The following is a 27134-nucleotide window of genomic DNA, read 5'->3' on the forward strand; positions in this document are numbered from 1 at the left end:
GGGGGTTGAGAGATGCTGGAGGAGGTGGTACAGTAAGGAGGGACACAGTAAGGCAGGACTACAGTAAGGAAAATGTGCAGTAAAGAGGTGCAGTGAGGAAAGGGCTCAGTTAGGCAGCAGAGTAAGAAGTACAATGAGAAGTGACAGTGGAAGGAGTCCAGTGAAGGGCTGTTGTAAAGAGTACAGTAAAGAGGAGCTGTAAGGCAGAAGCACTGACTTTCCAATGAACCTGTGGGATCTCCTCTACTCCAGAGTGGACTCTGGAAAGCTCTGGTAGTGCAAGAGTTCGCTTTTTTCAAGTTGTATCCAAAAGAGACCTGGACAGAAACCAACCTGGAGCAGGGCCACGCAGGAAACTGGACCAGGCTAAGGCAGAAAGTGTGTGGTGATGGCTATGAATGTGGAACACAGGCTAAATCGTCACTATTCCTCCTTACATGTTTTTTAGGAACCAATAAAATCTCCCTCACACTGCAAGTTTTTCGTTTTTGTTTTTTTCCTTGGTTTTTCAAGACAGGGTTTCTCTGTTTAGCCTTGAACTCGCTTTGTAGACCAGGCTGGCTTCGAACTCACGGAGATTCACCTGCCTCTGTCTCCCTGAGTGTTGGGATTAAAGATGTGTGGCACCCCTCCTACTTGCAAGTTTTGTTTTTAACAGTTCAGTCTCAATCCTGCTCCAGTTTGACAGGCTGTTTTTGTCATAGCAACATTATCTAAATGATATAGCAAAAGCAGCTGTCTGCTACAGACCTGCTCCTGAGCCTCATGCTTCCGGCAGAGTCTCAAAGAGCAGTGCCATGGGCATACAACAAGAACGTGCCACCAGGGCTGAGCATAAACGATCAGAATCAAGCCTGTGCTGTGTAAAACAACCACTGCCTGTGACCCACCCGGGACCCTCTACAGGAGCTGGGAGGTGTCAGTACCATTGCCCCAGGAGACTCCACAATACTGGAGCATGCCTCCCTGAGCAGCAAAGCTAACAGCATGCAGATGTCCCTTCCTTTCAGAAAAGCCTCTTGAAATACTCAGAAGGAAGATATAGGTCTGGAGAAGATGCCACAGCCAGAAAAGTATCTAGCGGGGATGCCCTAGAGGCCAGAGAGGGCACATGAGCTGGAGAAGCAAGAGGAGTAAGTGGTTTTACCCAACACAGCCAAGACCAGAGAAGAGGCCACCTGTCAGCCTCTGCACAAACAGCAGACACCAAGGGCCAGCCTCCACCCTGTCTCTGAGAGGGGTATGCTGCTGACAGTGGCTCACCTGTCATGGTGGATGATCAGGCTGATGGCCTCAAACAGCACAGCATTCTTGGCATTTGAGTGCTGGACCTTCTTGGACTTGGGTGGCTCCTGGGCCTTGTTCAGGATGGTCTCCAAGCACTCGGTCAGGCGGCCACGCACCGCAGGGTCTTCTGGGCAAGACACAACTGTCAGCTGGGCTCCTTGGCACTCATCCTACTAGCTTAATCCCACACCTAGGCAAGAGGCCTTGGATATACTGCTGGTCCTATGGGTGCCTCTGACGGTTATTACCAGCTGCAGGTATGACTGGGAGCATCTGAAAATTGCCATGGGACAGCTCCCTGTTCCAGTGTCATAAACATGAGGTGGGGATGGAGCAGCTGTGGCAGTCACACCTGCGTCTTATTCAGAAGCACAAAGTACTTCCACTTAGAGTATGTTAGTCATAAAAACCTAAGAATTATGGGCAAAACCTCTAAGGAGCTTCACAGACAAGGAGGCTTTTTCTCTGTTATCACCCTCAAAACAGAGAAAATACAGAGGAATATAAAAAGGAAAAAAAAAAAACAAAACAAAACACTAAATAAAGCCAGCCATGGTGGTACACACCTTTATCAAAGCACTCAGAAGGCAGAGGCAGAAGAATTAGGAGTTCAAGACTATATAGTAAGTTCAAGGCCAGACTGAGTTACATAAGACCTGCCTAATTAAGAAGGCTAGAAAGATGCCTCAGCAGTTAAGAGCACTGGCTGTTCTTCCAAAGGACCAGGGTTCAATTCCCAGCCCTCACATGGTAGCTCATAATTATTTGTAACTCCAGATCCAGGAGATCCAACACCTTCACAAAGACAAACATGTAGGTTCACAGAAAATAAATAATCATTTAAAAAAGAAAAAAAAAACAAGGGCCAGTGAGACGACTCGGTGAATAAAGGCATTTGCCATCAAACCTAATGACCTGAGTTCAATCCTTAAAAACTACATATGGAAGGAGAGAACCAAGTCCCATTAAGTTGCCCTCTGACCTCCACGTGCATGTTGTGGCACATGCACCCACAATACACATAAGTGCGCGCACACACACACAGAGTAAATATAAAAACTATTAAAACTAAAACCTATAGAAACCAAATGCCAGTAATCCAGGACAGCCTGAGCTATACAGAAAAGAACCTATTGCAAAAAAAGAAGAGGAGGAAGAGAGAAGAGAACCAAGGCTCCCAAAGAACTTTGTGTGTGGTGCTCAAGCAGTTGTGTGTGGATATATGTGCATGTGTAAGGGGACAGAGGTCAACGTACACTAGATCCTCCTGTGTGTGCCTCTCTGCTAATGGGATTACAAGCATGTACCACTATGTCTGGCTTTTTCATGTTGGTGCTTTAGACTGAACTCAGGTCCTTGTGTCCACCATGCCAGCACTTCACTAACATGACCTCACTCTGAAACACCGCCTAATAAACTTTTAAACATAATAAGCAAAGCCTTTAATCAACTAAGAAATTAAATTCTCCCTTAGGAAGAATTTGGGATGAACTGAGTCTGTGGCCATGGAGTAGGAAGCATGGAAGGGGTATGGGGAATGCCATTTGAGGGGTGGGGAGGTGCCACAATCAACCCTAGAAGGGCTGCAGGGAACATTACCTGGGGGCGGGTAGCACTGCAGCAGTCTCAGAAGTTTGACTGACAGCCAAGGAGCTGGGACAAAGTAGTAAGTATAATCCTGAAGATCTGTTGATGCAGATGTCACAATCTGTAAAACAGGTGAGTGGATAAGAGGCTGTCCTCAGCAGCCTCCACAGGGGCCCACTGAAAAGCCGCCCTAGCTCCCTGGGCCATGCCTTCTGAGAAGTTTGCAGTACTCAGTATATTCAATACTGTTTCCTGTCTCCTCTCAAAGAGAAGCTGGCATGGCCACATCAGCTCACACTATGCACCCCTTTCAGAAGACATATCCAAATGCTGTCACCACAAGGGCTATGGTGCACAGATAACCAAGGCTGCTTCCAAGCAATAGCCAAGCAGCAACCATCCCTTAGTACTAAACACTGACACCTAAAGAAGGAATCAGTGTTTCCTTTGTGGGCTGGAAAGTAAGCAAAACGCTAAAGAAAATGCCTCAAGGTCACCCAGAACGAAAGGGACAACCCAAGAAGCTAATATTCTGACCCACAGCCCCCAAGCCTGAGCCATGCTATGAATTGGCTGAGCCAGGCAGCACTTGCTCTAATACAATCTCCACCTCCTCCAATATGGCCCCTGGCCTAGCTCTGACCACAGATGCCATAGCTGTCCCCATCAGCACACAGCCCCTTGTCCTCTCTTGTTACCTCTTGTTACTCTTGTTTTGTTTTTGTTTTTTGAGGTAGACTTTTTCTATGCAATAGCCCTGGCTGTCTTGGAACACACTTTGTAGACTAGGCTAGCCTTGAACTCATAGAGATCCACTCACCTCTATCTCCCAAGTACTGGGATTAAAGGCCTGCACCACCATGCCCAGCTGCTTGTTACCTCCTGTTCTCTAAGGACTCAGGGTTACTCCCTTCCTAAAAGTGTACCTATGTGACCCTTTAGCCATAAGTGAGCACGTTCTAGAAAGCTCCAAACTCAGGTTGTAGACACCCCTCCACAAACAGGAAGAAAGTAGACAGCAAGCAGCCAAGCCAGACAGAAAGAAGCCAACACCGCCTCTGGGAAATGCAGAGACAGGCCCAATGTTATTTGTCTTTCCAATGTGTATTTTCCAGCTACATCATGCTCAAGAGAAACCTGCAACTTTAAAAGCATTTATTTATACCAGGAAGGCAAGGAAGACTCTAAATGTTTAGGAAAAAAGAAGACAAGAAAGACATAAACGGGAACAAAGTAGGAGAATACAACAGAGAAAACCAAGAAAATCAAGAGCAAATGCTTTGCAGAGGACTTAGTGCAGTCAATGAAGCACACCTCAGATGTGGTCCATGAAGCTACAGCAGAGAAGGGGACGAGAGGTGTAGCTCAGGGATGGAAAACCACCTAGACGCAGGCCACCAGTTCAATCGCAACAATTCCTCCCAGCAGGGGAAAAAAGCAACAACAACCAAAAACAAAAAAGTGGGACTTGCCACTTCTGTCTATGAGATGAGCACACAGTCAATGAGCAATGTAAAGATGCCCAATTTCATCAGTAGAAAAACACAAATCAAGATCGCAGAACACACCCCACGGCTGTGAGGAAAAGCACAAAATAAATAAATAAGCAATGTGATGCAATATAAATAAATAGATAAATCAGGCATGCCTGCAGAGCAGCATGGTGGTGCACACCTACAGTCCCAGCACTTGGGAGGGGGAAGAGGAGAATCTCCAATTCAAGTCCAGCCTAGGCTACAGAGCAAGACCTTGGAAGCGTGGGCAAAAATGCCTCATAAACTTGACAACCTGAGATCAACCCACGGAACCCATATAAAAATGAAAAGAGAGAGCTACAGAGATGGCTACAGAAAGGTTTAAAAGTTCTTGCTGCAACGAGGCTTGATGGTGCACGCCTATAATCCCAGCACTCAGGGAGGCAGAGGTGGGCAGACCTCTGTGAGTTCTAGGTCAGCCTGGTCTACAAAGCAAGTCCAGGACAGCCAAGGCTACACAGAGAAACCAAAAACTAAAAACAAAAAAATAAAAAGACAACTATATAATAAAGTATAAATTCAGGCTGGAGAGATGGCTCAGAGGTTAAGAACACTGGCTGCCCTTGCAAAGGTCTTGAGTTCAATTCCCAGCAACTACATGGTGGCTCATAACCATCTATAGTAAGATCTGGTGTTCTCTTCTGGCACACACGCATACATGCAGACAACCCTGTTTACATAATAAATAATTAAAAAATAAAGCATAAATTCTAGACTGGTGATATAGCACAGCAGAAGTGCTTACCTAACACATACAGGTACTAGATTCAATCCTCTGCACCTCAAAAAAGAACAAAATTTTTAAGCAATCACTGAGAATAGCATTTTAGACATAAAGCAGAGCTACTAATCTAATAAAAGACAATCTTTAAATTTGATACCATATCTTAAAAATCTTAAATTTTAAAAAGCTACAGAAGGTAACAGAGACTCCTGGTTTGCAATAGATTCTGGGGGTAGAGACCAGGTTAATAGCTCCAGAGAGCAGTGTGGGAAGAGCAGGAAGTAGGACCCACAGAGTAACTAGTTCTCTAGGGTAGTCCAGGATGTTGGGTCTCTCATATCTGAACAACGCCAGCTGTGCCACCTAGATATGGCCTGAGAGCAGCTGGCCTCAATAGCAGGATTTAGTATGCTGACCAGTGGAGGCTCAGCAACTTAAAGTCTGACCAGAGGACTCTGCAAAACACTAACATGGCCAGCACTTGTAATACACCTGGTCATAGAAGAAGGGCTGTCAGTTCAAGACCAGTCTGGATACAGTGAAAGCCTGCCTTTTTATTTATATTTATTAATTTTTTATTATGTATACAATCTTTGCCTGCATGTACACCTGCACACCAGAAGAGAAGACACCTGATCTCATTATAGATGGTTGTGAGCCACCATGTGGTTGCTGGGAATTGAACTCAGGACCTTTGGAAGAGCAGCCTGCGCTCTTAACCTCTGAGCCATCTCTCTGGCCCCCCAAAAGCCAAATAGCATGTCACACTAACTTCTACACATAGATCAGCAAAGGCCATATGCACCTACTACTTTTGAAGAACAGCAAGGAGTAAGTGCTAGAAAGTTGCATGTTCCAATCCAATGCAGCCAACAGTGCCAATCCATATGAATGCTCAGCAGCATCAATGATTATCAGGCTATGTCACAAGATGTAAGTCCAAAAGGCCAAAGTGAGCAGCCTCAGGCAAGGCCAGAGCAGAGGAACATTGCTACCGGTGTAACAGCAACTACTGTAGAAGCTACTGAAAACCCCTACAGCCTGAGCGATGCCATCCCACTGCGACCAACATTTCACACACATGTATGTAGACCATGACACACCTGGGGCTGCTCACAGCCAGTCACTGATGATTATCTCCAAGCAGAAAGGAACAAAAGGCTTGACAACAAGGATGACTACACTGCATTCCATTGAATAGCCACTTCTCTGCAGGATCAAAAAGGTAGCAACAGCTACTCCAAACAAAAGTGAGGAGTTCACACACAAGGCTGCCAGACAGACACATACAAAATAAAAACATGCCACACAGACCTGCTGACAAAATCCAAGACAAAAAGCCAGGGCCAGTCCTAGCTGCAGAGAAGGTGGGTGGGGACTATACCAGCTAACAGGCTCTCCCCTTTAGGAGAGGGGACAGGAGAACTTGGCACTGGCAACTGCCCCTCAATGAACACACTGGATAGGGCAGGGTCCTTGTCAACTAAAAGAGAAAGAAATGTGTCAAGGACTGTCAGGGGCAATTTCTATTCTGGAATTTACAATGTGAGTCAAATATCCTGCATTCTAAAACATTAAGTAATAATTCATCGAGCAATGAAGATCAAATCCACCCTGATGCCTGTCCCCACACAAGGACTTACTCTGCTGAGTCGAGAGACGGCTAGAGAGACAGAGGTCTTGAACTCCTCAGGATTCTTCTGGGCCAGGGTGGTGATGAGGCTAGTTGCAGCAGTCACTACACCCTGAAAGACGAAGACTCCAATCAGGAGGCCCGCAGGCACCACAGGTGACAGTACATATAAAGCACACTCTATGGTTACAGCTACCTGGTCCCCAGACCTTCCCTGACTGACATGAGGTCTGTAAAACTGAGGCAAGGCATACTGGCTCCTTCTGGGTCCACATTCTCTCTGGAAACTGGAAATCTAGTCCAGCTTGGCCTACATACTTGCAGGTGAAGCAGGGCTAGGCTGCAACTGGAAAGCTTGAGAGCCTTAATCTCTGTCACCTGTGTACCTCTGTACCTATCTGCTCTAGTTGCCTTTAAATCACTGTGCCCAATGTAATGGGAGATAGAACCTTCCAACTTATTTGAGTCTTCACAGTCCTGCTGTGTCTTAACTTGGCTGGAGACTGCTCCCCTGCAGAATCCCCATACACAGCCTGGGCTCAGATGGGAGGAGCTCAAACCCCAGCACACCATGGCATTCCCCCACAAGACCTGAGGTCTACCACTGTCCTAGGACAACAAACAGCTGTTTCCGGTACGTATCTCTTGAAAGATTTTGCTTAAGTAAAGGAATCTCTAGCCTGGAAGTATGGCACTTCTGTAATCACAGTACTTCAGAGGAAGAGGCATGATTGTTACTTCAAGGCCAGCCTGAGCTATATAGCAAGATGCTTGTTCAAAACCAAATGTCAATTCCATTAGGTTGGGAGTCAGGCATTGCTAGACCAAATCCACAAGAAAGACAGCTACTCAAGCTACATGCAAATACCTAACTGTTGGCCACTGAGTTGGCCTCCCTCCACATTATGGTTTGCTCTCCCTCCTTCTGTAGTCTCACAGGAAGCTAAAAATAAGAAGCACACTGAAGTATGCTAGCACATGGTCCTCAGGAACCCCTGGCCTCAGGTGGATATAGGGCACCCCTGGCTTTTTGCTCCATCTCCAAATCTCTTGCCCAGATGGCAGCTCATGCCTTGAAACTCTAGGTCATCTACTCCCACTTACAGGTCACCAGGGCTAGCTCCTGCCTCACCCAGTACATCCCTCTACTGCTGGCCTCTACGTATTCCTGGTCTGGCCTTCAGGTCCTTGGCCTTGGAATTAAACACTATTCTCAGAAAAGGCACCAAGCTTACCATAAGCAGGCATCTGACACCTTACAGTCCCTAAGAATGAGTCCAGGAGAGCAGCGTCTCAGGCCTTCAACAGTGGCAAAAAGCTGGACATGGCTTTGGAGCAGCTAACAGAGCATGCTGGGCTACTAAGCAAGTCCTGTGGGTCTGGATATGATGACCTGATCTATCTACTTTGAACTGAGTTTCTGTCATGAGCCAAAATGCTAGCAAAGTAATATGCATGTGAAAAACTAAAAGCAACAAGAAACTGGGGTCACAGAATCAGTATCCAGAGACAGGCAGTGTCCTGGCACCAAAGACCCAGCCTTGCTATCTGGAAATGGCTCGAAGCCACAGCCAGGTGACAACAGGGAGCCAAAAATAACTTCTGCCATAATTCCACAGACAAAACCATCCATAGAAGGTGCTGAACTAGTGCAAATGCTGCTCAATGCTCCTCACAGCTGGTTCATCTGCACATTTGTGTGACACCTGATTCTCACAGCCTCCAAAAACCTGGTTTAAGTCTGACACAGGTATGAGAATCTTAACCTTTCTGAGCCTTGGTTTCCTCAGCTATAAAATTGGAAAATTCTGACTGTTTACACAGTCTGTCAATGGTGAAGAAACCATTTATCTGACACAGTGGGTGGCCTCCAGCAGTATCTTCTGATCCCCAGGCAGTACTCAAACTTCAGGGTCTAAGTGCTCAGGGCCCACTCACAAAGCATTATAGCTCCTCCCCAGGACCTTCTCTGCACTCCCTTCAAAATCTACTCTAACTCCTATCTCAACAACCACAAGTTGACACAGGGACAGCTTGAATGGCTGTCACTGAAAATGTCCAGTGCAAGCCTCATGTACTGTTGTCTGAATGTGCATCTAACAATCTTTAACTTTCACAACAGATTATCCTGGGAGAAAAAGGTAACTAGCTAACATACTTGCCTGACCCCAGCCAGGTCATCAGATTCACTTGTTCAACAGTCTAAGCAGCAGATGCCATGGCCCACAGCTCTCTCCCACCCAGCTGAGCAGCTTTAGTCATGAAATCACAAACTTCTGGGTCTTCTACAATATAGGTAATTTAGTAAGACTTGTACACTGTAGCTCAGCCAAGAGGTGGAACACACCCATCACAGCCCCACACAAACAGCTTACAGGAACATAAGTGTTGAGTGGGAATCACCCTGCATAGATGGACTCACTGGGGAACTGACTTGCTGCAGGGAGATGATGGCAGCCTGTGTGCTTAGCTGCAGAGAAGACCATGTGTCACCCTCATCAACCTGAGCATCTCAAAGCGCCGCTTCTACAACTTCTGAAAAGGCTGCTGGGTGGTTAAGAGTGGAATGAAACTCAGACACTTACCAAGTGCTGGTCATTGAGGAGATGTACCACACGAGATGTCCAGTCGCCCATGGGAACTAGGTCAGGTGATGTCCTGTACAGGCGCAGCAAGCACAGGGCTGCACTCTGCTTCACACTATCCATGGTGTCTCTGGAAAACAGACATCAGTCACTCAGGAGAACGGTGACCTCTGAGGGTACCACAAACTAAGCCAAGCAGAGCATGGGGCTGTGTGGACAGCACATGAGATTCACCAGGAGACCAGTGGGTCAGGAAGGCCTGCACAGCTCAACATGCCAGCACTACCTAGGTCACTCTAAAAGACACAACTCAAGCAGGCCACCACACAGGCAAAAAGCCTGCACTATTTGCTCTCTGGCTTCCAAAGGCACCAACTCTCATCCCCTTCTAGACAATGAATACAATATGGACTACAGAGGACAGGCATGTCAATGGTGCTCCTATCTGAATCATAGAACTCCCCCCAGCCCCGAATTCGTTACAGCAGGAACAGATTGGAGGCCTGAAATATAAGCGGTTTCTTCTCGTGTCTACTCCACACACTTCACCCTATGCTGAGGCAGCAGGCTCAAGTTGTCTTGTCCTGGTGAAGAGGTAGGGTCTCTTTTTCTTTTTCTTTGGATTTTCATTGTTGTTTAATACAAGTGTCGCCATGTATCCTACACTCCCCTCAAACTCAAGATTCTCCTGTCTCAGCCTCCTAAATGCTAAGATTACAAATATATGTCGCCACACCAAATCTAACTGAAAAGTCTTAAGAGAAAGCACATTTGTGTCCTGGCCCAGTCTGCAGCTTCACATTAGCTACATGCAGCTGTTGTGTTCCCTTCCTCACCTCACACACCTCACACACAGCTGCTGCCTTCCAGCTATACCATGTATTCGAGGGCCTGAAGCAGCCTCTGGCGTCTGGGTGCTGCCCTCTCTCTCTCCTCCTTCCAAGGCCACCCAGAGGCCAGAAGAACAAAGCTGTAAGTGGGTATAGACACTAAGCAGGGAGGCAGCTAATATCTGCTCTGTTGAGGACAGAGCAGCTCTGGAGACCGCTTCATCCTAATAGTCCCTGCCAAGACGTAGGAGGTGTGATGACACGTCTTAATCCTAGCACTCAAGAGGAAAAGGCAGAAGGATCTCTGTGAGTTCCAGGCCAAACAGACTACACACTGAGACCCTATCTCAAAAACAGTCAAACAGTGGGGGAAAAACAGGCTGACTAAGAGATGTTTGTTGAAGGAGGCTGTCAGAACATCCCCATCAGAACCAGCTGGAAAGCCAGACACAGGGTGCACGCCTTTAATCCCAGAACTTAGCAGACAAAGGCAAGGTGGATCTCTCTAAGTTTGAAGCCAGTTCTATATAGTGAGTTCTAGGACAGCCAGAGCTACAAAGTGTCTCAGGAGGTGGGGGTGGATGGAGGAGTGGAGAACTAGGTGGATTCCTTAAGGCACTGTGGGAACTGTGGCTGTAGTGACAAGAAAGAGAAGGGCCTATGGACTAGATTATTATTATTATTCCCAAATGAAGCAAAACCAATAAGAAAACCTTCTAAATCTGCCCCAGGACTTTTGCAAAAGAAAAAAAATCACTACTCAGTAATTCTGGTTTATGTGTAGTGCTGGGAATGGAAACCAGAGCTTCACACATACTAGATAAATGCCACCATTAAGCTGCAGCCTAGCCTAAAAGTTCTTTTAGATGCTTATCCCATGGAGAGAAGAGCAGGCCTCATTTCAACCCCACAGGAGTCACTGTCAGGTGCCTTCAGTGTAGGCTACAGCTGCAGGGTCGTGCAAAAAGAACCGTGTTTCGTGTCTGTGCATACAACCAGGATGCTGAACCAGGAGGCCATCTCCTCTTGTTCCCAGGCTGATGTTAACAGACAGCTCAGAGAGAAGGAACAAGCACTTGCCAGCCCAGAGGTAAGGACACAGAGCACCCTCATATACCCACTGGGCCCACAGCAGCGCCCAGCTGTCAAGATATACTGATCCTCTACTGTGTCCAAGGCACCAATGTCACCTCCCTCCCCAGCCTCACATCCTGTTGCTGACAGGCCTACTCTATCATCTATGTTCACTGTCCTTCCATCTCCAAGAGCCACACTAATGAGAACCCTCAACCACAGTGCTCAAACACTGTTCCCAGAATCATCTAGTGCTCAGTGGGGTTTCGCCACTTGCTTACAGGGTGCCACGGTAAGCTCTCCCATGAACTGTCCCTACAGTCCAACATGCTCTAACAGGGAGGCACCATCTGTCTTCTGCTAAAGAACCTTTACTCAGCATTGCGTCCTGTGGTCACTCAGCATGTGCTCTTGTGTATTTCAGGAAATATTCCTGCTCCTCTAACGTTTTTCAAGGATTACCCTGTCTGCACTTCCTCCATTACACCAGCCCTGTGGCAGGGCCAGAAGGCAGCAACATAACAGAGATGTCTAAGCCAGGTTCCTGATGGAGCACAAAGAACTCAGGTGCCCTGTCTACAGGACTTCATGGTGACTACTAGGGAGGAAGGCCAGGGAGACCCTGCTAGCAGCTCACATTTGCATCCTGCCCAACTTCCTTCCTCTCTGGTCTCAATTCCAGCCCTTCCTCTACCCAAACACCCACCGTGATCTCCCTCAGATACCCCTGTGTTCTCTATGATTTCTGCTTATAGCCTACAGTAATAAGCCTTTGAGTTTCCCACGGCCACTCAACTCTGTACTGCATCTCATCAATCTCTTGTGGTTCACACCCACATTTCTGAACCTGTTTCCACAAGACAGTTCTCTACAGCTGGTTCCTGTGCCCGCCTGTGCTTCACACTGCTCAGGGTTGAGGTATCGGGGCTGGCTTAAAGCTCCTGCACACAGCACAGTGACAGAGGCCTGCACTGTTCTCTGCTTTGTGTCTGTACCATGCAAACCATCTTTGTACTTTTGCCTACTGAATGACAGTGTAGGCTCTCCGCTGTGAAAATGGAAAATTCTCCAACTCTTTACTCCGTGCCAATCGCACCTATTTTCCCCCAGATAGCTGACTAGGTAGAGAATGCAGGAAAGTTCTGGCCTCTGGGAGCCCTACCTATACACCAGCTCCATAGTAGCAGAGGGCTGCAGCCACTGCTCCCAGGGCCTTGACACTCTGTTCAGCTCACTAACTACTGTCCTAGCCTGTCTCCTAGACCATGACGAATATAACCACTATGTCTGTGGACTGGCTACACAACAGCATAAAGCATATGACCAGACAAAGCTGGCCTTGCCTCTGCCAACCCTGAGGCCTGACACAGTCCAGGGCTGCTTCAAATTCTTCCAGAGTGACCCCTGAGCACCACTTGACAGCTCTTCAAATGAACTGAGGGGAGAGATGATGCAGAATTTTCAAGACACAAGGGCTTCGCCTTTGCTCCAATGTTTCTTGGAAGGGATCAGACTCAAGGCTATGCCAAACAACTGGTTTCTTTCTCCCTGGAGTCCACGCAAGGCTACAGGCTAAGAAGGGCTTTCTTCTATGATCTGCTTTAAGTCTCAGTGACCTCAGGGAGAGACTCTGTGCCTCCGAGCTCTGAAGTAGGGCTCCATGACATCCCACACTGCACAGAGTGGACTGTGTTTAGAAGGAGCGCATGCTGCCCATCAACTGCACCCAGATACATACCCTGCCACGAGGATCTTGGGGATCTCTCCAGCGAAGGCCTCCGCCATCTCACGGCTACCCACATTGGCGATGCAGTGCAGGGCCAGGCCCATAAATGTAGGATTGCGGCTGGCCAGGTCGTTCTTGATGGCGTTGTTAATCAAGCGGATCAGTTCGCTATTCGAGTTCACCAACACAGAGATGAAAAGGTAACCCTGTATTCCCAGAAGGCAGGGACAAAAGGCTTATGACAAGACGCCTAACACAATGCACAGATAAGCAAGCCTGGAAAGCCTCTAGTGCCATCCCAATGGGTGCCACACAGACTTATCCCTGAAGGCTGCCCATATTCTGGCAATGTACCAGTGAACAACACTTTCGTACCACTCAGCCTGACATGGCAATCCCACTGAAATGTGTGCATAGTCAGAGGCACAAGGAAAGCAGGTCACTCAGTCCTTCCCTGAGCCTCACTTCCCTCTTGGTAGCTCACACATCTGTGTTCAGATGCCACACCATCCTCAGGTCAGGAAGGGAGGGGGATGCCACTGCAAGAACCAAGCCTGGTATCATTCACTAATAAATACACACGCCCAAAAGCTGGCTTCCTGCTACCCACTCCTCCCTCAGGTTTATCTCCACTGTTGCCTCACCACCGTTCAAACCGAGTCTCATCCCACCATTCTGGCACTTAAAGGTGAGGGTGTGGAGCCTGAAAATACAGAAACCTCACTCTCTTAATGAAAATCCTAAGACAATTGGCTTATTTTTTAATTGCTGTAAGTTACTTTTTTAACCAAAAGAGAAAGCTATTGTTGAAACACAAACAGCCTTACTTACTACAAAAGAATGCAGAGCTGAAACTCCAAGCCTAAGCAAGTCTGAGCAGCCTGCAAGGCGGGGACCCTTATACTTTGGTGTAGCAGGGGACAGGAAAGGGCCAGCACCTTCTATGGCTTTAGTTCTTGCCCTTGTGGGCACAGACCCTTTTTTAGTCAGTCATGCAAAAGGCCTTGGAATAAAGTCTCTGCTGACACTGTACTCAGTAACAAGGCCCTGTGAAAAGAAGGCACTGAGGCCGTGGGCAGCAGATAAAGGAGTGTGAGCACAGAGAATCTACCAGCCTCAGCCAACAGAGAGCTGCAGTGGAGAAAAGGGCCACCCCTTTTCAAAGTCTATTCTTGGCACCACTGCTCCCTAGAAAAAGCAAAGAACTAGGCTTGGATGGTTTTGAACATGACTGGAAGGAACCAGCACCAGGCAGTAACATGGGCCAGATGCACAGGTGGTTGGTACCCAATACGGGACAGAGTGGAAGGAGGAGTCTGCAAACTGCACACAGGGTGCATGGCCCTGCCCCTCAACCATACTCACAATCTGCTTTTCCGTGTATCTGTTTGAACTCAGAAGATTCACAGCTTCCATGTGTCCAAAATCAATGTCATGACCAAGGAGAAAGATGAACAGTAATTTGCAGACATATTTCTTTTTACTGTAGCCATCAAGAGCCTTATCACCTACACAAAAGATGAATAAAAGGTTTATATCTAGTGGGCAAGGTGAGAAAGGCAGAGAACTGTGTAGCAGAGTAACAGATTGCAGTGAAGGCCTCAAAGAGAGCAGAGGCCTCCAGCCAGACATGCAGCCAGACACATACAGTTAGAGTGACTTTTGCACTTAATAAGTGTGGTACACACCACAATCCAGAATGCCCGGCGGTCAGTGCTCTGTGCCCAAAAGACCTGCATGTGCCTGTCAGTGGGGTCATGACCTCTCTCAACCTGCCTTGGCCCCAAAAGCCCCAAAGCAATAGATCTGCAAGCCCTGCACAAGCCATCAAGCTAATCCTTTAAACAAGCTTATTGCCTTAGGCAGATACACTTACTATAAATTATCTTCCATTTCACAACAGTTATGGGGTAAATCACCTATCATAAAACCACACACACAGTCCACAAACGGTGGCATAACTGAACTCCCTCCTGATCCCAGTTCAACTCAAGGCTTACTACAGCACAAAGCTCCCTGGGTAACTGAGAGCCATCAGCACTGCTGCTCACTTTATTTGAAGCACAGGGATATTTCTGAGTTGACCTGCAGCAGGAGGTGATGCTGGCATATACTACTCTCACTAGGCTGAGTCTTCTGTGATGCTAAGTCAGTATAAGGTACGTATGGTCTAAATTGTCATCTAAGACGTTTCACCCACTGATGGGAACAGACGCAGATCCACAGTCAAACAGTAGGCAGAGCTTGGGGAATCCCTCAGAAGATGGGGAGGGAGGATTGTAGAAGCCGAGGGGTCAAAGACACCACAAGAAAACCCATAGGATCAGGCAACCTGAGCCCCTAGAGGTTCACAGAGACTGAACTGCCAACCAAGGAGCCTGCATGGGACTGACCTAGGCCCTCCATGCAAATGTTATAGTTGTGTAGCTTGAGCTTCTTGTGGGAACAGGGTCTGTCTCTGACTCTGTTGCCTGGCTTTGGGAGTCCTTCCCTTAACTGGGCTGCCTTGTCTGGCCTTAACAGAAGAGGTGCCTAGTCTTACTGCAACTTGATATGCCATGGCAGGTTGATATCCAGAGGCCAGCCCTTTTCTGAAGAGAAATGGAGGAGGAGGAGATGGGGCAGGGGGACTGCAGTCAGGATGTAAAATAAATAAAATTTAAAAAATTTTAAATATGCATTATGCAGGCTGTGGTTACAAATAAATAACTTTATGAAAAACAAAAGGTATGTATGGCCTAAAGATAAGTGACTGGTCAAGGCTATAACAGCAGCATTCTCCTGCTAGTTAAGGGCTATATGCAGACATGCAGACCTGCTGACCTCACAGGGATGTCTAGAACAAACACTGCACCGGTTGGATGAAGACCAACTCAAAGTCGCCTTGCAGAGCTCCTGGGAAACCTTTCCTCTCTCCTAGCAGCAGACCATAACTTAAAACTCAAACACTAGAGCCCATCTAGCTGGCTGCACCTCCAACTTATCCTCAGCTCTCTTCATGCTGTGTGTATGTATGTGGCATGATAGCAGGGGGCAGAGGCAGACACATCTCTGTGAATATGAGGCCACATTACAGATATGGATCAACAATAACCTTACTTTCTTGATCATTATCCCTGAAAAGTGACAACTGCTACGGGCAAAAAGAAAATCACCAAAAATCAAAGATCAAGTCCTTTGTGAAAGTTTATAATTACAATCACCTCATGCCCACAAAGTACTCTGTGAATATTCCCTTGAACAAAACTGTTGTCAATGAGGATGTCTTTTAGAGACCCAGCTCTAAATGCAAGGCCAGGCAAGGTCAAGTTTACAGAAGAGCAGTTTTTCCGGAAGCTTCGCTTTTAGGTATACTTTTGTTTCTATCATTAAAAAAAAAAAAAAAAAAAAAAAGAGCCAGGCAAGGTGAAGCATGCTGTAAATCCCAGCACCCAGGAGGCAGAGGCAGGCAGATCTCTGTGAGTTTGAGGCCAGCCTGGTCTACACAGTGAGTATAGGACAGCCAAGGCTACCCAGAGAAACCCTGTCTCGAAAAACAAAAATAAAAACAAAGAAACAAAAAAGATTGTCTATCCAACAGGGAGTCACAGTATATAAATGGACCAACTAAATGTTGTAACGGTTCTAACTATTTTGAGATGGCCAAATATGAACTAACTGGACTGGAAACAGCTCATTGGTAGGATGTTTGTCCAACATGCAGGAAGACCTCCAACACCAGGTGTGGCAGGAAGCAGCTATAATCTCAGAACCAGTGTGGTGGAGGCAGAAGGATCCGAAGTTCAAAGTCAACCTTCATGATATCACACAATCCAGGCCAGCCTGGTCCATGGATGATTCTAAGTCTTAACTAAAGTAGTGCCTTTTTGTATAACTCAGCGTCAATCATTCAGTAAGTTTAGACTGCCATAAAAATAAACAAGATACAGATTCAACTCTCCAATGTTCACTGCTCACGTTTTATCATGTTTTATCTGCTTGCTATCAAGGACCTAATTTCTACATAGACTTTAAACTCCACAAGACATTATTTCCACATACAATCACCATTTAAATTTACTTAGCATTCTCTGCTTTATCATTCATTTCTGTGTGGCTGACCTTGTACCTGGAATCATGAGTCTATCAGTGAGAAGCATGCTATTAGGAAATTCTTCCATTCTTGTTTTTAAAACATCTTTTTAGCCTTTATTAGAAGTACTATTGTTATTTCAGGGTTTTGGAGGAGTTGTTTTTTGAGATGGGGTGTCACAAGTTAATAGGTGGCCTGGAACTTGCTGCCACGTAGACCAGGCTAACCATGAACTCACAGAGATCCACTTGCCTGTGCCTCCCAAGTGTGTGCCAGCCAGGCGGTGGTGTTAGTATACAACTTTAATCCCAGCACTCAGAGGCGGAGGAGGATCTCTGTGAGTTTGAGGCCAGCCTGGTCTACAGAGGACAGCCAAGGCCACACAGAGAAAACCTGCCTCAAGAGTAAAAAAGCAAACAAGAAAAAAGGTAATATGTCACCATCCCTACACTTATTTTATTTTATGAGTATGGTTATTTTGCCTGCATGTATCAACGTGTGCATTCAGTGGCTGAAGAGGATATTAGATTCCCCTGGAACTAGATGTATCCTTCCTGCTCCCTGCTGCTCCAGCTCAAAAGCCTTGCACAGCTGCTGTGGAGACAGGCCCTCACCGCTCAGAGCATCTGTCTTTGAACCTACACATTGTATATTAACATATTCAGGATAGATTTCCTTTTATTTATTCTGTGTTTGTTCCAGATTCTTAATTCTCTAGAGCTCATCCATCACACACACCCCACCTTTCCTCTAAGACACCAAGCAACCTTCCAGGCTTCAACTCTAGTCTGTGCCTCCCACCACCTATCTGAGCTACAGTTTTCATCCGGCCAATCTTTCAGAAAACCAAAGTTCTCTTAAATTACCTCTTATCACCTCAGACATCTACCGTACCTTCATTTAAGTTGCCCCAACTGGTCTTACTTCAAAGTCCATTCTCACATCTGATACTTTCTCAGTTTCCAACCGAGTTTGCCTTTTACACCTTTAAATGCTGTAAACCCAGTTTACTGTAACATGAACCTGACTTAAAAGTCTCCATGATTCTGTCTCCTGGGCCTCTGTGGGCTCCAGCTCACAGGATCTTGTTTCTCTGCACCGTTGTTCTCTCTGACCACACTCTAACACTGTATTTAAACCAACTACACTCAAGGTCAGGGAGAAGCACTTTCCTGCCAGAGGGACTGCTGCCCCTCACTCACCTCAACCCAGGTCTAAGTGTGAAGTTGTGCATAGTCCACGCCAAGAAAGGCTAGCTGCAGTGTGACAGTGGCCAGGGGGCCAGGTCCTCAGAGCTGCAGGGTGATTTGGGTGTGATATAGAAGAGGGTGAACCCCACACTTTGAGTTTTTCCCTCTACACAGGGGATCCTGACATTCTGGTTTATTTTGTTTTTCGAGACAGGGTTTCCCTGTATAGGCTGTCATGGACTCATTTTGTAGCCCAAGCTGGCCTCAAACTCACAGTGATCCACTAGCCTCTGCCTCCCTGAATGCCGGAATTAAAGGAGTGCACCACCACGGTGCTGATCCTGACATTCTGAACCAGGTATTTTCTGGTAGAAAGAAGCTATGTCCTATGGGTGTCCGAAGCCTATAGCCTCTGCCTACTAGATGTCAGCATAGCGTATCCGTAGCTGACAAGCAAAAGTGCTTTTCTTGGAAGACAACATCATTCCAACTAATGGCCATGGCTCTAAGATCCAGCTCCATCTGGACTGCCTTTCTCAGAGCAGTAAGGGTAAAGGCACAAACAGTGCTGCTCCAGACCTCACAAGCTAAAGCCTTCTCCTGGGTGGCCTGGGAACGTTTCTTTTTTCATGGCACTCTGATCCTCTCAGGAGGTCTTGGAACACTGTCTACTCCCCATCTGACCCAAGTGGCAGGCCTGATCTTGGACTAGCAGGTACCGTCTACTGCAGTCTTCCAGGCAGTACAGACCTAAGCCAACTGGACTTTCTAACCAGAGCAGACACTGAGCCGCAAGTTCACCAAGAACAGATAAAAGACTTTCCGTCACTGCCGCACTCCTTCAATGGCCAACTTTGCTCAGCACACAGAAGGCCCTGGCCAGTGCACAGGAGGGACTTCCTTCCTGCACAGCACAGTTCAGCTTCACAAGACTTCCTACTTCCACAACACCCAGATATGTGTAGAATAGATAATTTAACACAGCCCTTGAGTTTTAGGGATGCTGGGAATCAAATATAGGGCTCTGCACATGTCAGGAAAACATTTACCAGTAAGCTATATGCCCAGCCAAAGTCCTTAACCTTTTTCTTTTCTTTTTGTTTGTTTTTTGTTTTGTTTTGTTGTTTTTCAAGACAGGGTTTCTCAGGCTGGAGAGATGGCTCAGAGGTTAAGAGCACTGTCTGCTCTTCCAAAGGTCCCGAGTTCAATTCCCAGAAATGAGTGCTTGGATTACAGGTGTGTCCCACCATTCCCAGCTACCTTTTTCTTTTTTTAACACGTGTTAATTGTTTATGTGTGTGTGCATGGGGGAAGCAGACTTGCCAGGGTACACATGTGGAGGTCAGGTCAACTTTCAGAAGTCAGTTTTCTCCCCCTACAATGTGGTTTCTAAGAATGGCTACCAGGTTAGGGAAGAACCCTTCATCAATGAGCCATCTCTCAGGCCCCAAAGTTCTTAATTTTTAACTTATACATAAACAAATTAGATTATTACTCTTAAAGCTAACAAAAATATCACATTTGGGACTGAAAAGATGTCTCTGTGGTTAAGAACATAGGCTGTTCTACCAGAGGACCAGGGTTTAATTCTCAGCACCCACAAGACAGCTCACAACCACCTGTAACTCCAGTTCCAGGAGATCTGATGCCATCTCCTGGCCTTTGTGGGTATCAAGCATACAAATAATACACAAACATACATGCAGGCAAAACACAGGATAAAATGATTTTTCTTAAGGCTACAGAGATGGCTCAGGGCTTAAGAGCACTGTCTGTTCTTCCAAAGGACCCGGGTTCAATTCCCAGCAACCACATGGCAGCTTAAAACTGTCTATAATGCCAATTCCAAGGGATCTGACACCCTCACACTAATGTACATAAAATTAAATTAAATTAAATTTTTCTTATTTCAACATTCAAATTTAATCCTTCCCACTTTGAAAGTCAAACTCTGCATTAATCATATAGATTAAAATGTATTAGGTGCTCATCTTTTAACAAGTTAGCAGTATGTAACTCCTCCTAAAACACAGTTAAAATAGTAGACATAGGCCTTTCACGTGAGAGTCCAGAGCTGCCAGCATGTGGGAGCTGGAGGAGTGGCAGAAGGCCCCAGAGGCAGGACTGACTCGCCCAGTGGGTTACAGGTGACTACTGGTATCTCTACCCAGAGCCTCGCTCCCATTATAATACACTGGTATCCTCTGTAAACCTTTGACATTGCAATCTCATCATGGAGTCTACACCTGCTCACCCCTTACACAGCAGTGTGTGACAGACCCCCGAGACAGTCACTACATGTACAGTGTCAGGACTCTCAGAGGCCTATTTTAAACTGCCCAGATTTAACTTTCTGCCAGCTCAACGGCAAATACTCTGACAAGTGATAATTTAAATTCCGCTAGTTTTCAAACTGCCTGACCATCCAGGAAATCCACCTTCAAAGCGCCTGAGTCACCCCATCCTGAAATTCTAGAAGACCACAAAGCTAACTCTTTCTGACCGTGCACCTCTTCAGAGTGCAATCCAAGCTTTTCCTCTATTCATCATTTCTAGGAAATCCCAGCTATTCCTGTGGCATGCTCAGCTTCAAGGGTTAGCTGGGCTTTCCCAAATGTCCTACAGACAGGATACTAAGCCTGTGCTGTGCCATGTTTCACGGTAAGAGTCCTCAGTAGAGCACATACCTTTTTGGCAGAAACAGCCTAGTAAAGATAGGTCTCTGTCTTCAACTGACAGGGCAGATACACTGGTTTATTAATTTAAAAAAAAAAAAAAATCAGGTATGGTGGCGCATGCCTGTAATCCCAGTACTCAGGGAGGCAGCCGCAGGCATATCTTTGTGAGTTTGTGGCCAGCCTGGTCTACAAAGTAAGTCCAAGACAGCCAAGGCTACACAGAAAAACCCTGTCTCGAAAAACTAAATAAATAAATAAGTAAACAAACAACCAAACAATCAGCAAGGATATTCTGTGGGTTTAACAGACATCAGCAACAGGGTCCCTGGCCTGTCAAGGCAGCTCCACCTCAGCAGAGTGCTGAGCAGCACTTTCCAGACAAGACACCAGGTCAGTGTAATTTCCAACCCCTAGGGAAAGATCAAGGCCAGAGCTAGGAAGGGACCGACCAACCAATTCAACACAATCTGTTCTAACTACCTGGATCCCTTAATGGCTGGATTTACTCTACTAAGAACTTGATGTGTTTTAGGGGTTTAAAAAATGTTCAAAGATTGTTTCTGTACTTATTACTTTTCCAGTGGCTGGGACAGAAATGCCTAACAAGAGCAATTGAAGGGAGGGTTTATTTTGGTTCAAGGGTGTGCCCAGCACGGTGAAGAAGTCTGATGCAGGAACTTGAAGTGGCTGGTCACACTGCATCCAGTCAGGGGGAAAAAAATGAACCATGGACAGGCCTAAGCATCACTTATCTCCTGTGCACACTTGCTTCTGAGCAGGGCTAACTATGGCTGAATTGGGAACATTCCTGAGGCTAAAGTGATGTACTCAGCTTACTTTCTTTTTTAAATTCAGCCCGGACCCTCCAACCCATTTACAGTATCCTCCTACTTCAATGAACCTAATCTAGACAATCCCTCAGACACGTCCTGATGGATTCCAGATGGCATTAGGTTGACCATGAAGATTAAAAATCATCACAAGGCCCTTACCATGTTGTAGCGAAGGGTAGCACTTACCTTTAAATTTTGATCTAATATTTGCCAGCTCCTTGTTTATCCTCTTTATTTCAGCTTCTTTACTTTTACCTAGGAAAGAAAGAATATAAATACACTGTTTCGTTTTCTCTAAAGAAGTACTCATTCCTGCTGAGACCTGACTCATGGTTTTCATTGGTGCTGAGAGAGGGGGGGCTGTGAGCCACATGGTTGTCCGACTACACGGGACATGACCACAGAGGGACATGACCACAGACAAAGCCCTGGGGTCTCCACTCAAGTCTCATAACTTATTATAAGACAGGAGGCAAAACCAAGCAAAGAAGTAAACTGTTGCAGGACCAGCAGCAGAAGCCAAGACCCTAGTTGACTGGCCTAGTATAGTCACAACCAGGTATAGTAGTTCAAATTTATAATCCCAGTATTCAGAAAGCTGAGGCAGGATAGCTGTGAGCTGGAGGACAGCCTACAACATAAGAAGAAGAAAAAAAAAGCTGTCAGGTGTGGTGGCCTTTAATCACAGCACTCAGGTAGGCAGAGGAAAGCTGATCAATTTATGTTTGAGGCCAGCCTGGTTTAAAAAAAAAAAAATTAAAAAGAAAAGCAAAAAACCCCAAAAGAATAAAAAGCCAGGCTTGGTGGGACACACCCATCTTAACCCTAGCAGAGGCCTCATCCCCACATCTCCTTTGAGCACCAGGCTCTGCCACTCCCTGCTCTAAAGAGATATCAGGGTGTTCCCATCAAGAGACCCAGCCTCAGGATGGAGGCTCTTGAAGCACACAGCTGTCACCTGAGGGTCCCAAAAAAACCTTGGGCTGTGGCTGTAAGTTCCTGTGGTGATACAGGCCCACTGTGTAGAGTGGCTGAAGAAATGGACATCCAGGCAACTCCTCCTTCCAGGACTGTAAACCACATTGCTGAAGTTTCATTTCAGCAAAGAATGTTTAAAGGAAAAGGGTAGGCAAATGGTGAGGCCCACTCTCGAACCTACTTCTCATCCAGAAGCAGTTCACATGCTACATAGCTTGGAGAGGGTATGGGAGGCTTTGGTTTTTCCAGAAAGAATTAAAATGTCCATAAATAAAAAGTGAAAAATAATTTTCTTACAAAATAAAAGGATCTGCTTAAATTGTTTTGTGTTTTGCATATTGTAAAGTAAAATAGCTTTAACTTGTAAAGTATTTCTTTCATATTCTGTTTTTTGGTGCACTGCTCTCTCCCTACTTTTGAGACAGGGTCTGACAAAAAACGTGGCCTCAACTAGCCTGGAATCCATGACAATCCTCTTCGTGGCTTTGGCCAACAGCCACCACATTTTTTTACAATAAAGAAAGGGCACCTCTATCAGAATATATCAAATTTCTTTCTGATATATCCATAATTGATCATTCTGTGTAAGTCTGATAATAATCTTTTATACTAAATGTACAATTACAGATTTTAAGTGTATTATTAAAATTAAAAATTATACTTTTTTGAGACAAGGTTTCTCTGTGTAGCCTTGGCTGTCCTGGACTCGCTTTGGAGACCAGGCTGGCCTCAAACTCACAGAGATCTACCTACCTCTGCCTCCCAGAGTGCTGGGATTACAGGCGTTTGCCACCATGCCCAGCCTAAAAATTATGCTTTTTCAGGAAAACAAACAAGCAAAACCTTAAAAACTCAAGATATTGGTTAACAAAAAAATTAGACAGTAAGAAACAATCTTATGAAAAACAACTGCATTGAGACGGTACAGAATGCTTGCCTGGTGTGACAAGGCCCGAAGCTCAATTCCAAGCACCACACAAAAAGACAAGATGATGGGGATGGAGAGATGGCTCAGAGGTTAAGAGCACTGTCTGCTCTTCCAAAGGTCCTGAGTTCAATTCCTAGCAACCACATGGTGGCTCAAAACCATCTATAATGAGATCTGGTGCCTTCTTCTGGCTGCAGAAAAAACATTGTATACATAGTAAATAAATAATTTTAAAAAATTTAAAAAAAAAAAGACAAGATGATTGCTATGGGCTCCAGGACATCGTGGAGTACAATGGCTGGTCAGATGGTACAGTGAGTGAAGGCATTGCTACAGAACCTGGTGAACTCAATTAACCCCCACAAGTTGTCCTCTAATCTCCCCAGGGTTACTTGCACCTGATGTACACAGAATAATAAATGAAATATAATGAAAAAATTTAATTCACAAAGACATTTTAAGTTTTAAAGATATGAACAGTTGAAGGACTCTGGGGATAGTAGGAGCCTGGGGGAACCTCAGCTAAGCCCCAGAACATGATGAAAGGTCTACTGTGCACAGCACCTTTTGTTTCATGGGTGGGTGTATATGTAAGCTGTTTGTTGTTCTTTAGTTTTTTTAGGCAGGGTCTCATGTACCCAAGGCTATCCTAGTAGAAGGGGGAGAAAGGCCTCAAAAAAAAAAAAAAAAAAAAAAAAAGCTGGGTGTGATGACTTTCTGTAAATTCAAGGCTAGATTGTTCTATCCAGGACTACATAGTGAGATTATGTCTCAAAAAAAAAGACAAACCAAACAAACAAACAAAGAAAGGTCTTCGTGGAGCTCTTGAGAGACTAGACAGTGTTGGACATCAGAATGGGTATAATATATCTAAGATATTCAAGCAAAAGAAACAAGGCATTAGGGCTTTATATCCAACAAAGTTATCATCAAGCATAAATGTCATAGACCAACTACATGCATTAAGTCTAACAACCCTGTTCTCTAAATTCTTTGTGGGTCATGAACTTCAGACATCCGGAGCCACATGAAGAAGCACAGAAAACACCAACATGTGAATGAGGTGCATGACTGAGTGAGCAGAAGAGCATGAGCGGGACGTGAGTGCAAAGGCAGGCCTATGTACTCCAGGGACTGTCTCAAGTGTGCAGGATGGTGAGGGTGCAAGAGGAAGGCATGTAAAAGCACAGAAATGCTGTGTTCAGGCAATGTAAACAAACACACCTTCCACAGGAGCACAACAGGAGAGGGAGGAGGAGTAGCACCTAGCTGAAGGGGAGTGATCACTCAGAAAGCCTAACAGTTTCCTAACTCAGTGGTTCCTAGTGGAAGGAAAGCTGTCCACCCACAGCCAGAAGCAGTACTGTCGGAAAGCAGAGGTCAGTCCTAGCGCAGTGTAGCTGGTCCTGAAACAGAAGCTGTGGCCCCAGACAGAGATGAATATATACCCAGAGGTCTCAAGCACACTCTTAGTGGACCTGGCCTTTCCGTATTTCTGGCCAACCCTGCCTCTGCTCTACAGGCCCTGGCCAGGCCAATTCAGCCCACCATCCTCGCATTGTCCTCAGTCCTTTACAGAAAACTCAATTCTCTTTTAGAAAAAGGGATGACTCTATTCCTTGAGAGCACTTCCAGTTGCCACCAACACACTCCTGGGACAACTCAGAGAGATAAGCCCCCTAAAGGTACTCCTGTCCTCAGTATCCCTTTCTGGCTACAGGCTTCATCCACTAGAAAGTGGTGCCACCTCTCCTTTCCCTGATCAGAGCCCATCCACTACCTCCGGGCAATGGCAGACTGAGGGGCAGCAGGGGATGGAGAGAGGATGTCTTCAGTAGGGAGAGGTCTAACTGCCTGAAAGACTCCCACATGAGGAGTAACCATGAGCTGTGCACACATACAGAGACTCCGGTACTGCTGTTCCAAGGTGTGCTCATGTTTCCCAGCTCTGTGATGGCTCAAAGCCTGGTCTGATTCAGAAGACAGCACCATAGACGCCTATGCTACTGTGAGGGCTAGGCAGCAAGAGTGGCACGGGCCATAACACAGCCCTTCATGGTAGGTCACTTTCACTCACTTCACAGGGGTCACCAAATGTCGAACTCTGGGAATGTCATAGGAAAAATCCCAACAGATGAAATGATACAGAAGATTTAGAGTGCAGGGGACACCAGCATACCTGCCCTCATGTGTCCAGATGTTTTTCAGGAGGTATCTACATCATATATATTACTAATGTGCCACTGAACAGCAGTACTTGGCCCATGCTCCTTACTAATGCCACACTTCTAAGTCTTAGGCAGAGGCCCTCATCTTGGAAAGAACAGATTTTAAAATAACAAAACAAACAAACAAACAAAACAACCTCTAATAACAAAGAATTCGCTTTGGGGCCAGATGTGGTAGTGCATGCGTTTAATTCCAGTACTTAGGAGTCAGAGGCAGGCAGATCTCTCTGAGTTTTAAGGTCACTGAAGTCAGCCTGATCTACATAGAGAGCTTCCAGGACAGTCAGGAAACACAATTTTTTAATTAGCTATAGGCAAGGACAGGGGTTACTGACCTATTCTAACTTTAGAAATCAATTTGGAAAGGGTAACCAACAGTCTGAGTAACTAACTGGCCTGCGTCAACAAGCCTGCCAGACAGTCTAAGCTGTGGGATTCTGATCTTAGCTACCTTGACACTCTCTGAAATGCAGCAGCAATCTCAGCATGGACTTCGGCTAATAAGTGACCCAGACTAGCTGCAGACACTAGCCAGGAGTGAGCTGTAATTTGCCTCAGTGCACAGAATGCACAAAATGGGGACAGGCTGGGACTGAGCGCCTGGGAGAAAGCTCATTCCTCAGCAACACACTGGTTAATCATTTCCTCTCTACAGACCAAACTCACCCCTGACAGTACTGGCAGGGAATGTCCTAGATTTCAAAATACCTTCCTAGGCTGGACATGTTGGCAGATACCTCTAATCCTAGCATTCAGGAGGCTAAAGTAGTAGGATCACAAGTTCATGGCCAACCTAGACAGCACAGAAAGAGAGAGACACAGAGAGATATTAAAACTGTGAGCCTTTGACATGTACAATAAAACTGTCTAAAATAAAAAGGTTTAGTCAAATATATGCCGAGAAACTCTTCACTTTAAACTGTCCACATTAATGAAGATAAGACTCTTAAGAATTGAAGGTGAGCCAGGCCTGGTGGAACATGACTGTGATCCCAGCACTCGGGAGGCAGAGGTAAGTGGATCTCTGTGAGGTCAAGGCCAGCCTTGGCTACAAAGTGAGTCCAGGACAGCCAAGGCTACACACAGAGAAACCTTCCCTCAAAAAAATAGAAAAAAGAAAAAAAAAGAAAAGAAGGAAGGGAGGGAGGGAGGGAGGGAGGGAGGGAGGGAGGGAGGGAGGGAAAGAGAGAGGGAGAGAGAGAAAGAAAGAAAGAAAGAAAGAAAGAAAGAAAGAAAGAAAGAAAGA

The 27134-nt window shown here is 46.0% G+C and overlaps 1 protein-coding gene across 2 annotated transcripts in view; it reads right to left on the minus strand.

Moving 5' to 3' along the window:
• Window positions 1-27134, minus strand: part of Ap2a2 (adaptor related protein complex 2 subunit alpha 2) — a 64311-nt gene that overhangs the window by 18570 nt on the left and 18607 nt on the right. The window contains exons 2-8 of one of the 2 annotated variants that reach the window (XM_055606796.1): window positions 21941-22009; window positions 14347-14489; window positions 12994-13187; window positions 9352-9481; window positions 6777-6878; window positions 2887-2995; window positions 1264-1411 (exon numbers count right to left, since the gene is read on the minus strand). In XM_055606796.1, the coding sequence (XP_055462771.1) occupies window positions 1264-1411; window positions 2887-2995; window positions 6777-6878; window positions 9352-9481; window positions 12994-13187; window positions 14347-14489; window positions 21941-22009 (895 nt within the window). Of the gene's footprint in view, window positions 1-1263; window positions 1415-2886; window positions 2996-6776; window positions 6879-9351; window positions 9482-12993; window positions 13188-14346; window positions 14490-21940; window positions 22010-27134 lie in introns of both variants that reach the window. The other variant, XM_055606795.1, reaches the window with a different exon arrangement.

Source organism: Psammomys obesus, unplaced genomic scaffold (assembly GCF_907164565.1).
Source record: "Psammomys obesus unplaced genomic scaffold, mPsaObe1.curated_primary_1811, whole genome shotgun sequence".
Lineage (NCBI taxonomy): Eukaryota > Metazoa > Chordata > Mammalia > Rodentia > Muridae > Psammomys > Psammomys obesus.